The following is a 13,852-nucleotide window of genomic DNA, read 5'->3' as shown; positions in this document are numbered from 1 at the left end:
ACATAATATTACAAACCCATTTGAAATAGCATTCAAATGCAGGTTTTATGCTTGATTTTTTTCTAATATAAAAAGCCCCAAACAATGTAATGTTCCTTCACAGGTGAGTTGTACCAGCCACTTTATCACTTTGCTCTTTCCCCAGCTTTACAATATCCTTTTTGAGATGTAGGTACCAGAACTGTACACACTATTCCAAGTGCAGCTGCACCACAAATTTCCCTTTCCTAATGCTCCCTAACATGGAATTCATCTTTTGAACAGCTGGGTCAACATATTAATTGAGCTTTCCATCAACAGTCCCCAAGATGCCTTTTCTGGTGGTCAGTCTCTGCCACTGAACTGCTTTTGCCATTTTAACACTATCTTAATGCTTACGGGATGCTGGTGGCGCTGTGGGTTAAACCACAGAGCCTAGGACTTGCCGATCAGAAGGTCGGCGGTTCGAATCCCCACGATGGGGTGAGCTCCTGTTGCTCACTCCCTGCTCCTGCCAACCTAGCAGTTCAAAAGCACAAAGTGCAAGTAGGTAAATAGGTACCGCTCCGGCGGGACGATAAACAGCGTTTCCATGCGCTGCTCTGGTTCGCCAGAAGCGGCTTAGTCATGCTGGCCACATGACTCAGAAGCTGTACGCCAGCTCCCTCGGCCAATAAAGCGAGATGAGTGCTGCAACCCCAGAGTCATCCGCGACCGGACCTAACGGTCAGGGGTCCCTTTACCTTTACCTTTAATGCTTAAGGTCAGCATCATAATTCCTGTCAATTTCCTTGTGCAAAATTCAACAGAACTGTTAAGTTTGAAGGTTACAAATGCTGGAATAATGATTACACATGAGCAGTACTATTTTTCTAGAAAAAGAGGTGCCGAAACTCACCATGAACGCCTCCGTTGTTCCATATTGATGGCAATAGTGCCCACTTGAGAGGTGGCAGAACTGAGTTCAAGTGAGTTCTGGCTGAAAAAAGCCCTGCACATGAGGCTGATGGAAGTTGCTGTAAATCCAGCTGTGCCATTAATTTTTTGATTATTTTAAATATTATTTATTTTTCTGACTTTTAAAATATATCTGTAGGACAACCTACTTGAATCTTTGCTGGCTAAGATTTTTAATGTTTCTGTTAATCAGGAAAATTACTTTTCTTCTTTCTTTTTGCTCCTGTTCCTTTTTATATTAGATTTCAAAAATATTTTTTATTCTGGTGTATTATAAAAAGATACTTTGTATTGTATATGAACTTTTGTATATCTTTTGATAAGTATCAATGAATATATATATATTCTATAAAAACTGCAAGCACCAGTGGGGAAAACTGTTTGTTAAATCAAGTCTGTTTAAAGATTTAGACCAACCAGCCTATGCATGTTTTCCAGATAACATATACCTTTTTGCATTGCATGCTTCAGTGTTCTGTAAAATTGACTGTGATGGCCATATGGGTAAACTGAAGTCATTTGAACTGTCATTCTTGAAAAGTACACAGAATCCAACACTAAAATAAAATGTGCATCTAAAACAAATAAATTGAAAAATCCTTTCTGCATGTGAAATTATTCTCTCATTTTTACTATGAAGCCTGCATCCAAAGGGCACAATCGACCTTGCAGAGCCAGGCAGAGGCCCAGGCCAGGTAGATCACGTGGCCCCCTTTGCGCCTCCGTTTTCGCCCCAGTGCATCCCCTGCGATTGTGAATATGCTGACCGAGGCCCCCTTTAGAATCGGAGGCCCGGGCCAAGTGGCCCATATGGCCCCCCCTCTGCCTGGGCCTGCAATTGACTAGGAAGTAAGCCCCACTGAAATAAACAGCTATGTTCTCTGCACAGTTCCCATTCATGGGACCTGCCCCAGAATAACTTCTCTTTGAGCTAAAACCCTTAAAATAAAAGTTATTGAAGCGTATGGCCACCTTAACTAATTTATTTGAAGGGACGCATGTGAAAAGAACTGTTTCTTACACAAGATGCTAGCCTTATAAATACTTTAAAAACTTCAACAACTGTTACAAGTATCATGTCTCAGAGTATTTCCCTAAGCATTACACATTGCTGAAATGTTTTATTTGTTTGGAAGCTCTTCTCTCACTCAGTGGCTGTGGTTGTCTGGCAGTTACATTGCTCGTGGGATTGTGTTCGTTTGTGAAATATACATACTTGCAAACTGCTGCAGAATTAGGAAAGCCCAGAGGTTTAAATACCATCTTCTGATCAAACACATTTCCAAGTTCTACAAAATCATTACAGTTACACAGTATAATATCTCAGAAGCATTTGCAGACCTCCTGTTTTGAGTGCCTTTCAGGTGGGATGGAAGGTATGTACTGTATATGCAGCAGAATTAAAACAGGTGCCTCTTCCTATTCAGTCATTCAGTCATTTTGCACTGCATACCAACCAGGTCATTCTGTATTGCATGATGACTAAAACGTTTTAAAACTGCAATTCCTTTTGGAAGGAACTTGCCTAATAAGCTTTAATGCAGGGGAAGGTTTACAGTGGGGGTATAGTGAGGGTTAGACACACATAGATTCCTCATCTCTAGTTTACATAAAATTTTGTTGTGGCACAACCAGGTGACAGGACAGGGTTATCAGACAATCTTAATGACCTGAACTGGAATAAGTCTTTCCCTCAGGCAGCCTAGTCCAATGTTGTTTAGGACTTTGTAAGTCAGAACAAAAATCTTAAACTAGGTTGGTCACATATAAGAAACCGGTGCTGCTCCTCTTTTAAAAGTGACATAACTTGTGCTTGGTATGGTGCCTCACTCAGCAACTTAGCTGCTGCATTCTGTCCTTGTTGCAGGTTCCAGACCAGCCTTAAGAACACTCCCATATACAGCATATTACAATTGTCCAGTTTTCAGGTTATCAATGCATAAGTCACCATGTCACGGCTATCCCTGTCCCAAAATAATCATAGCTGTCAAAGGGAGAGAAGCTGGCAAAACTATACTGAAGTCACTGAAGCCTCCAGCAAGAAATGTGAGTCAGGGAGCACCCCCAGACTATGCACCAGCTCTTCTGAGGGAAGAGTGCAACCCCATCTAGAAATGAGTACAACCAATGTCTAGGCAATTTGGGTTTGGGGAAGCCTGTGTATAAACTTGCATTATTAATCAACTTCCCATTCTGTAACATTGCATTTGCCCCTTCAAGCAGCAGAACCATTTTACTCACTGCCCACTATCTTAGGGAAAACAGATAAATAAATGAATGTTTTCTTACTAAGATTAATACTGGAATTCAGTTGCTGATGCCCCAACGTAACTAAGTGTATACTGGCAAAGTGCAAGAATCCAGTGACATGTAATATTTTCCAGATTCACTGTAAAAAAAACCCACACATCCGCATCTCCATAAATATGTATGTAAGCATATGTATGCAGTATGTAAGTTTGCATACAGGTATAAACAGGGACGTGAAAAGGCTTGGTAGCAGTTGGTCCAGTTGATGGGTATCTAGACCACTGCTATGTGATGGCTGGGGGACAAGAGTAGGGCATCCAAAAAGAAAAAAGCTTCTTTTTTCCCTACTTGATCTTGTTGTAACTACAGCCTGCTGATAGAAGGCTCCTTCTGTGCTTATTTTCTGTGGGCTACAAAAACAGTGTGGCACCATGGCATAAGTAGGATGGTGGAGAGAGGAGAGCATCCAGCCATGACTGCTGCATAACCACCACTGCTGGTACTCCTTGCCATATAATCCTTGCTCATTCACTCATTTCACTGTTCCACTTCCACCCCATCCCACCTACTAGAGGTACTTAAGAGATTAATTATAAATAACAGTTTTCATCTCCCAAAAACTTGTTTTCAAAAATGAATAGAGCTTTTCGAAGAGCCACACTGAATAGCAGTACAGAGTCATTCTGCTGTTGTGAGTCTGGGCTGTCTTGATTACTGTAAATGGGTATCATCTGAAATGTTTCCTGGTGGAGAACAGGAATATGACAAAATAACCTTAATTCCTCCCTCTAAAAATAGGGTTGGCTTACTATCTGGAGTGCTTTAGCAAGGTAGCATTTGTTCATAGCCTATAACCCTAGGAACTGTGCTGGTATATAAAAGTGTAATACTATTGTTTTACCCCAGGAATGTTACCTCAAGAGAGATATAACAAGTCACTCACTAGAGTCAGCAGGCAAAATGAAGAAAATCTGGTGTATAATATACAGGAAAAAACACTGCCTCAGCCACTACAGACAATTAGGAACATTTTTACTGAAATTTAAGAAAAGTATTTTCCCATGATTTACAGGTTTTGCACTGTTTGCTCTGCATCTTTTCAGTGATGTTCCTGAAAATCACTTCAGTAAATTGTGTATCTGTTCTGTTAACTTTGTTCCATTTAGGTCCCAAACTGAGCAAAAGCGTGAAACATACAGCCCCAATATTAACACTAATTATCCTCAGCTATTTTTTGTACACAATTAAAGTCTTTTTTCAATGAAAGCTACATATTATCAGTGACCAACATTGCTAAAAATTTCACTAGGATCACAGCCTTAAATAAAAAAATGGCTACATCTTGTTCAATCACTTCAGACTGTACCAACATATAAAGAGATTCTGGATGGACCAGACCAAAGTTCCATCTTGCCCAGCATCCTCTACTCACAATGGTCAACCAGATGCCTGTGGGAGACCTACAAGTAGGACATGAGCACAACAGCACTCTCCCCACTTCTGTTCCCCAGCAACTGGTACTCAGAGGCATGTTACTTTCAACATCAGAGTTATGCAAAGCCATCAGGACTTGTGGCCAAATTCCAGTGTTTATTCACAGTATGAATAGTGCTTCCCTTTTATCTGTCCTGATCTTCCAACATTTGGTTTCACTGTGTGGCCCTGGGTTATAGTATTATGTGAGGAGGAGGAGGAGGAAAACTCTCTAGCCACTTTTTCTAAAGGACCTCCATGATGCAACCTTTCCTCATAGGAGGTTTTCAGCCCCTTGAACCTTTTGGTTGCTATTTTCTGATCTTTTCCAGCTTAACTTCAACGTGCTTTTTAAGGTGCAGCAACCAGAACTGTATACAATATTCCAAATACAACTGCAATTTAGATTTTTATAACACCATAATAGTATTGGTAGTTTTGCTTTCAGTCCCTTTCCTAATGATCCTTAACACAGCTCTTTTACAGCTGCTGCACTCTGAGTGAACAACTTCACTGAGGTATTCCTGGGACCACACCTTCTACCTACAATGGACCTGCTATCAAAATATGAAATCCAGCAGCGTTTCTGGGGAGGGGCACACTAAACAGCATTCTAACACGTCAAGGAGAACACTTGGCTACCATACTTCTCCTTATTGGAGCGACAGATTTTCTGTGTCGAGGGGATGTGGTGTATATGGAGTTCAAGCATGTAAACTCCAACCTACAATCTGAAATGGTACACCCCAGTGAGACCTCTGCCTCTAAAATAAACTGCGTACCTACTGATTGAATCAACCAGAATCTAAATCAATGTTTCGTTACACACACACACAACCACTACAAAAAATTACCGTATTTTTCGCCCCATAGGACGCACCGGCCCATAGGACGCATCAAGTTTTTTGGGGGGGGGGGAATAAAGAAAAAAAAATTTATTTCCCCCCCAGGCGCTTGTGGTGCCGGCAGCGGGGAGAAGCGCTCTTCTCCCCGCCGCCCGCCTTGAGATCAGGTCCGGGGACAGCGGGAAGACGTGCTGCACCTCCCAGCTGTCCCCGGAGCTTGTGGGGCAGGCAGCGGGGAGAAGCGCTCTTCTCCCCGCCGCCCGCCTTGAGATCAGGTCCGGGGACAGCGGGGAGACGCGCTGCGCCTCCCAGCTGTCCCCGGAGCTTGCGAGGCCGGCAGCGGGGAGAAGCGCTCTTCTCCCCACCGCCCGCCTTCAGACCAGGTCCGGGGACAACGGGGAGACGCGCTGCGCCTCCCCGCTGTCCCCGGAGCTTGCGAGGCCGGCAGCGGGGAGAAGCGCTCTTCTCCCCGCCGCCCGCCTTCAGACCAGGTCCGGGGACAGCGGGGAGACGCGCTGCGCCTCCCAGCTGTCCCCGGAGCTTGCAGGGCAGGCAGCGGGGAGAAGCGCTCTTCTCCCCGCTGCCCGCCTTCAGACCAGGTCCGGGGACAGCGGGGAGACGCGCTGCGCCTCCCCTCTGTCCCCGGAGCTTGCGGGGCTGGCGGCGGGGTCTCCCCGTCGTCAGCCTCCAAACCACTTCGGGAGACAGCGGGATGGCGGCGTTCTGCCTCCCTCTGTCCCCCGACCTTGTGGGGCTGGCGCTGGGGCTCTCCCCTCTCACTCTCCAGGCTTCAGCGAAAGCCTGCATTCGCCCCATAGGACGCACACACATTTCCCCTTCATTTTTGGAGGGGAAAAAGTGCGTCCTATAGGGCGAAAAATACGGTATACGCAAAAGGGTTTAGCCATGCAACTATCATAAAATATTATGGGCGGATGCTAAACAGTTTACCCTGGAAGGAAGTCGCACTAAGTTCAATGAGACTTCCTTGTGAATATGCTTAAGGCTGCAGCCTAATCACATTTCACTGCAGTTGCTATTTATTTTTATAGTAAGTCATTTCTATTAGACTTCTGGAAGGTGAGTAAAATGATAGTAATGCAGCAGAGAGGCTGAAGGGCTCATAAAATAAAAATATCAATGTTCCATTGCCAAACCTGCAAATATATTTCATAAAGCTACTCAAAGGAAAAGAAATGTCCATGATCAAGATCTATAAAACTTGACATATGCTATGACTTATTGCCAACCTATTTTCCAGTTAAAGAATAGTAGTAAAGTGATATTGCAAACAGCATTTGAGTTTCCTGTTTTGATTTTCAAGTCTCCATCCAAACATGAACACCCTTAACCTTTTAGTGAATTTGCTAATACAAACAACATATAAATGCCGCTCCCTAGTATAAAAATGCAAATCCCTCAAAAAGCCTCCATATTTCAGTTTGTACATATTCAAATTTGCTTAACATTAGCATCTTGTACTTCAAAACTTGGTAACAAAATGTTTTTTAAAACAGAAAAGCTCAGAGTCAATTCAGCCTGTATACAAAGGAATCCTCATGGAGCCAACACTCCCCCTTCCCATTCCTCAGCACATCCACTCAACACACCAAGCCATTAAGGGAATGAGATGCCTGTAAATGGTTCCCATATCAATGTCTGGCCTGTAACAGGCAGTGTACTGACCATGCACACACCCTGCAGGAAGGAAAGCGGATACGAAACTCTGTTGACTCCTGCAGGAATCTCTCTTAGCATGGAGGACTGTTTCTATGGTGGACTAGACAGAGTCTGCAGTATTTAATGATATGATCTCATCCCCAGGGCAGCCTCTGCTCCCAGGCAATCAGGAAAGAGAACTGACACAGTATTAAAAACCCACTCAGTGACATCTCAACTCCCACAGTAGCTCAGAAAGCATTTCATTCATTTTGCAGATTTAACAATGTTTTCCCACCATAGCCCTTCAGAGCTCACACCCATTTGCCTCGTCCATGTGAATCACTGTGTCTCAAAGCTTAACATTCATTAAATCATTTTAGGGTTTAACATGCAGGACAATTTTGAATGCCTAACCATTTGCACAATCTTTGAAAAGCATTTTTTTCTGTTCAAGTTTGGGATTTCAATATATAGGAAACCGTTTACCTTTAGTGACAGGAATTTGAATGTAGCTTCCAGACTCTAAGCTTCGTAAAGTGGCTTGTAAACCTGTAATCTGAACAATGAAGGGAAAAAGACATTGAGAACTTTCATTTCTCCCATTAAGAAAATCAGACATATGTGTGAATGCATGCAAAATAATCAGCCTAAAATATCTCAATGTGGTAAGAATCTGAGTGCCTATAGAAATCATTATATTAGTTATCCTTCAACATAATTTTAAACAATGCTTTCCATGCACTCAGTCAGGGTAATTAAAGTGAAGTAAACAATCTTTTCACCTTCTCAAGATCACTTCACATAGTTCGTCAGTAACTCTCAGGCAAAGGGGAATCAGCACTCAAGCTTACAGGTAGCCTAAATTATCCAGCAGGAATTTAGCCTGCAAATTACCACCACACTCTGGCCAAAGATGGGAAATGCAAGGAAGCCAGTTGTATCAACTACAGCTGAGCCAAAATTTATCAAAAGCCATTTATTCTTCAAAAATATTAAGACTTCTCTTTTTCTCACAAAAATGTCACTTTGCAGTGTTTTCAAAATACTCTCCACCATCTACCCTTCATGGTGCCCTGGAACATAATTAAGTTCAAATATCTAAAGGGTTGTCACATGGAAGATGCAGCAAACTTGTTTTCTCCTGCTCTGGAGGGTAGGACTTGAATAAATGGCTTCAAGTTACAAGAAAGGAGATTCCAACTAGACATCAGGAAGAACTTTCTGACAGTAAGAGCTGATCGATAGTGGGACGCACTCCCTTGGGAGCTTGCGGACTCTCCTTCCTTGGAGGTTTTTAAGCAGAGGCTGGGTGGCCATCTGTCTTGGATTCTTTAGTTGAGATTCCTGCATTTCAAAGGGTTGGACCAGACAACCCTTGAGGGTCTCTTCCAACTCCATGATTTTATGATTCTATGAAGTCTGGAGCATTTTGGTTGTTGCAAAATTGTGGCCAGGCTACCCAAAAATAACCCAAACATTTAAAGCGCATACTCCGACCAGGAATCCTAGGAACTGTAGTCTGTTTTGGATGCTGGAAATTGTAGCTCTGTGTGGGGCTAATTACAGTTCTAAGGATTCTTTGGGGGCGGGGAATCAAATATGCTTTATTTGTATCAATAAGGCAGAGTGATCCTGTGAATGCTTCCAGGGCTGTCTTGCTCAGCAGTCTGAGCATCGAGGAGCTCTGCCCTTATTGCATATAGGTTGCCTTTGCCTTCTTGGCCCTCTGCTTTTGCCATGCCCTGTCCACAACTGAGCAGGAGATGTGCCTGACAAGGAGGGAAATGAATGTATCAGATCTGTCCCACACGGGGATAATATGCATCAAACATACATTCCTCACACTGTGTCTAGAAGTGAGGTCACGTACTCTTCTATGAAATATATAACAACAGTTGTTTTGCATATTTATACTGAAGACACCTGAGGCTTTAACTCTTGCAAAATCTACCAAGTGCCTCAATCGTTTTAGCGAGGCTAATAAAGGGAATGATGAATTCTGCTCCTTTTCTTGAAATAATGTTATCCATCTATTTAATTGTGTCAAAATTGGGAGAACCTTGACATTAGATGCAGAACAGTGTTATGAATTTAGCAGCAGAACACATTATTCATTTTCTCAAGGCTTGTTTGAGGCATAAACCTCACTGAAATGAATGGAGGCGGCATAGCAGTGACACTTGGGAGATTCTGCATGGCGGACAATAATATCAGGATTCACCAGTGTGAAAGAGTGAAACCATTATGAAGTGGGTTATATTATCCTTTTACCCACTGTATAAGTAGGTTGAAGTGACAGAGACACCACTTGCCCTACACATAACCTTACATTTTCCAAAACTGAAAATAAAAAATAACCTCATTTAAACATGTTTCAGGGTCTTAACTGAAAAGCCAGATATCAGCTTGCTGAGAGGCTTTGGAAAGGAAACAGGCCAAGCACAGCAGCACCCTTAGAGCTCTTTCATTGGCATACAGCCTAACACAGTCCAGCGCATGGATCCAATTCTGCTAGAAGGCAGAAAGAACTCGGAGACATGCAATTCTGGCCAGCAAATGTTGATTCAACAGCAGCTGCCAGCAGGACATATTTTAATTCATTTTATTCATAGGTATAGATATATAAGAGAAAAAATCCTTGTGAATTTGTATGCTGCTGGGGGTCTGGCGTAGTGTGTGCGTGTGTGTGCGTGTTTGTGTGTGTGTGTGAAGAGATTGGTTTATTAACCTGGCAAAGAAATGACAAGCTACCAATTGCACCTCTGAAGAGAATTTTGATGGACAGGGAGGCTCCTTTCACTTTAAGAAGTGGCTGCTTGCCAATCACCAGATCCAGCAGATGGCACTTGCAAGCAGCAAGCCACAGCTTTCTTCAGAATACAGAATTATCCCTCCCACGCCTCAGGTAATCTCTCCATTTTATATTCAGTGATATGACCCATTGATTTTAAACTAAGAAGAGCTCTGTGCACTTGACATCCAAGAAAAACTCAAAATCGCTAATGCCCCACGTTCTTTGTGCATTGCATATTCTTGGGTTTTATACGTGGTAGGGGCACAGGTGGTGCTGTGGTCTAAACCACTGAGCCTCTTGGGCTTGCCGATTGGAAGGCTGGTGACTTGAATCTGTGCAATGGGGTGAGCTCCCATTGTTCTGACCCAGCTTCTGCCAAGCTAGCAGTTCGAAAGCATACCAATGCAAGTAGATCAATAGGTACTGCTGTGACAGGAAGGTAAACAGCATTTCTGTGCACTCTGGCTTCCATCATGGTGTTCCATTGTGCCAGAAGTGGTTTAGTCATGATAGCCACATGACTCAGAAAGCTGTCTGTAGACAAATGCCGGCTCCCTCAGCCTGAAGCGAGATGGGCGCTGCACCCCATAGTTGCCCTTGACTGGACTTAACCGTCCAGGGGTCCTTTACCTTTTTTACCTATATGTGGTCCACCTTGTGTTTTGAGGATAGAAATGGAAACTTATGATCTTTCTTTATTTCCCTTCCTTATTGCATCCTCAACACAACCCTGTCAGGGGGGTTAAGCTGAGAGAACGTGACTGGCCCAAGGTCACCCAGTGAGTTTCATGGTTGAGTGGAGATCTGACTCCTTGTCTCCCACATCCTAGTACCACACTCTAACCATGACTCTACATTAGTCTACATTAGACAGTAAAGAGATCAGTGCTTTCTGAATCTCTAGGTTAAACACACTACAGGTTTTTACCTGCCCAACCACTCTGTCTCTTTCTAAGCTTGTGAGCATCTTCTCTCGCAGTAGAATCTCATATTTTTCATTCAACTGCTTTAACAGTGGCTCATATGATGCATAATGTGTCTTCAGTCTACAGAAAAAATAAAGAAAAAAATTATACAATGGTCACAAGGCAAGAAATATTCTGTAGCATTTAATTCTCAGAAGAAAGACGTTTCTTGGTTACCTGTAAGAATTATACAATCCAAGTTCTTTCAAACTAACCCAAATGTTCAGGTCTGAAGATTGGAAAAATATTGCTTAACACAAAGTAGAATAGTTGGATATCATCCTAGAGTGAATGTTTTGAATAATTTATTTTATGTAACTGACAGAAAATCAGAAGTCATTTTTATTTTATTTTATTTCTTTTTTCCTTCTCTATTCTTTTGTTTTTTCTTCTTTGTTATCCTCTGCTCTGGCCATTACTGGGATTCAAGGACAGTTGGTGGAAGGACCCTGAGTGAGAGGCAAAGAAGTGAAGATCTCCCAGGGTGAGAGATTGGGAGGAAAAAGGAAATCTCCCAGGTGAGAGCTGGGAGGGTCCACCACTTTCTGTGGGTGACAAGGGTTAAGAGCTACCTTTGAGAGAGGACTCTGCATTTTCTTTTCTCTTTCCTTTCTGTTTCTGTTTTTGTTTTTATTTAGATTAGTTTCTTTTATCTTACTGAAAAAGCTTTAATAAAATCTTATGAAAAACAAACTATTCCAAATGTTAATAATAATAATAATAATAATAATAATAATAATAATAATAATTTATTATTTATACCCTGCCCATCTGGCTGGGCCTCCCCAGCCACTCTGGGCGGCTTCCAAAAAAATATTAAAATACTGAATACATTAAACAATGTTGATGGAGGTGCGAGTTTTCATTTTCCAAATTATCAAAGTACATTAAATGAATTAAATATGCTGGTCCATATTAAAATTTGTTCCTTTCTTGCAGATGAATGTTATGTCTATCCCTGGTGCAAACAAAACATATGAACTGACAACCAAGCAAATTACAATTAAGAAAGATCAACTAGAATGTATTTCTCTAGTATTAATTACAACAGAACCTAAATTTAGAATGTTCCACCAAATTAAGTAGAAAGTCAAATTTTCATTATGGATGGTGAGTCTATTTGCTATGTAATTCACAAGAAACTGTTTAGCACACATCATTAAACAAGTTCAGAAAGTCACAATATTCTTTTTCTGACTTCTACATAGAGAGGCAATTTCTAATATAGGCAGGTTGCTTAGATCTAACTAATCCTCTGCATGTAATCTGTGCAATCAACAAATTTGCCTGCAAAGTGTCTGAAACCTTCTAGAGCTTATCAATGATGACCTTTTTCTTAATGGGAGGCCTGCCCCTTAGGCTGTTTGTTCATGTGAACATAGCCCCTGTTGTTCCACTCAGTTCCTAAGAGATTTTTTTCGGTCTAAATGTGAATGTCTTCAGCAGGTGCTGAAAAGAGGACAGTAAAGGCACCTGCCTGATATCAATAGGTAGGGAATTCCAAAGTGTCAGTGCTGCCACACTAAATGATCAAGTTTTTACAGGTGTGGAACTGGTATCATGTGGCACTTTTAAAAGTGTCAATTCTGCTGATCAAAGTGGTTGAGTAGGCACATATGGGGTAAGGCAATCTCATAGGTAAACTAGTCCCAAGTTGTTAAGGGCTTTAGATACTAATAATAACACCTTGAACTGAGCCCAGTAGCAGATCGACAACCAGTACAGACATCTGAGCACAGGTCTCACTCCTGTCCGCAATTATGCTGCAGCATTCTGCACTAACTGCAGCTTCCAGATCAAACACGAGGGAAGCTGACCCCGTTTGTAATCGTTTACCTTTTAATGTCATTTATGAGCCTGTTTTTTTCTTGCACCACTCGTTTATGATGCATTCGATGGAAGTCACGCTCTTTCTGCAGTTTTAGCAGTGCTTCTTTAGCTTTGCTGCATGAAAGAAAAAGAAGAAAATGACTGCTTTCTGGATGAAGGAATATAAGACAAAAAATGCAGGGGGACATTGACTAGTGATGAGATTCTGACAGAGAGGATAGGACAAGCACCAGAATGGTCAAGAAAATCTAAATCCCACTTTTGCCTTACAGCCCCAAGAGTCTCTCAAGTCAAGAACTGTTCAACTTCAGGCAAGAAGAAATGGTAGGTCCAAAATGGCAGTTACCACCTAGATCTGCTTTTATTTGTTATGCCACTAACACCTAGATCTGCTTTTAGTGGTAGTTTTTTATTGGCAGTTAGTAACTAAATTGTATCTCAATTAATCTGAGCAATAACTAAGTATTTAGAATAATATTTATTAGGCTTGAGTATTTTTAAAAATTTGCATGATCAATTTGGAACTTTCTCGGATTTGAAGCTGTCATGAAAAAGAATAAAACTGCTAGCACATTTGCAATGCTAAACAGGATATAGTATGGTATCAAACTGGATGAAGGATAGCATTCGAGATTCCTGCAACTGCAGGGGGTTGTACTAGACAACCCTCGGGGTCCCTTCCCTCTCTACAATAAGTGTACACTACTTTTGGACATTCTCTTTCTGACACTTTGCACTTCAGCTCATTTAGATGGTTCTTTTATTACACCCTCCCCATGCACAACACTGCTAACTTACTACCTTTAACAGCATGCATTCAAATCAGCAGGGGTTGTGCAGAGTTGTTAAGGCAGCAGAGAGCATTGTTGGCTGCCCACTCTCCACCTTAGAGCAGATTTATGCCACAAGGTGCCATAGGAAGGCACTGGACATAGTAAAAGATCCATCGCATCCTGGTCACTGTCTCTTCGAGCTCCTGCCGTCGGGACGGAGATACAGGACGATGAAGACAAGAACGAGCCGTCTTAAGAACAGCTTCTTCTCCAGAGCGATCTCGGCCCTGAATGGGAAGCCTGGACTTTGAAAGTCATCTAATC

At 42.1% G+C, this 13,852-nt stretch overlaps 1 protein-coding gene across 3 annotated transcripts in view; it reads right to left on the bottom strand.

Annotated features, from left to right (window-relative positions):
• Positions 1-13,852, bottom strand: part of SPAG16 (sperm associated antigen 16) — a 388,339-nt gene that overhangs the window by 349,266 nt on the left and 25,221 nt on the right. For all 3 annotated transcript variants that reach the window (XR_014551824.1, XM_083629671.1, XM_083629672.1), the window contains exons 6-8: positions 12,762-12,869; positions 10,889-11,006; positions 7,653-7,722 (exon numbers count right to left, since the gene is read on the bottom strand). Coding sequence is in view for 2 of the 3 variants with exons in the window: in XM_083629671.1 (XP_083485797.1) it covers positions 7,653-7,722; positions 10,889-11,006; positions 12,762-12,869 (296 nt within the window). In the remaining variant the exon portion in view is untranslated. The remainder of the gene's footprint in view (positions 1-7,652; positions 7,723-10,888; positions 11,007-12,761; positions 12,870-13,852) is intronic.

The sequence above is a fragment of the Podarcis filfolensis genome (assembly GCF_964270895.1).
Source record: "Podarcis filfolensis genome assembly, chromosome: 1".
In the NCBI taxonomy this organism is placed as follows: Eukaryota; Metazoa; Chordata; class Lepidosauria; order Squamata; family Lacertidae; genus Podarcis; species Podarcis filfolensis.
The sequence above is the reverse complement of the archived record's forward strand: the minus strand, read 5'-3'. Positions and strand labels throughout refer to the sequence as shown.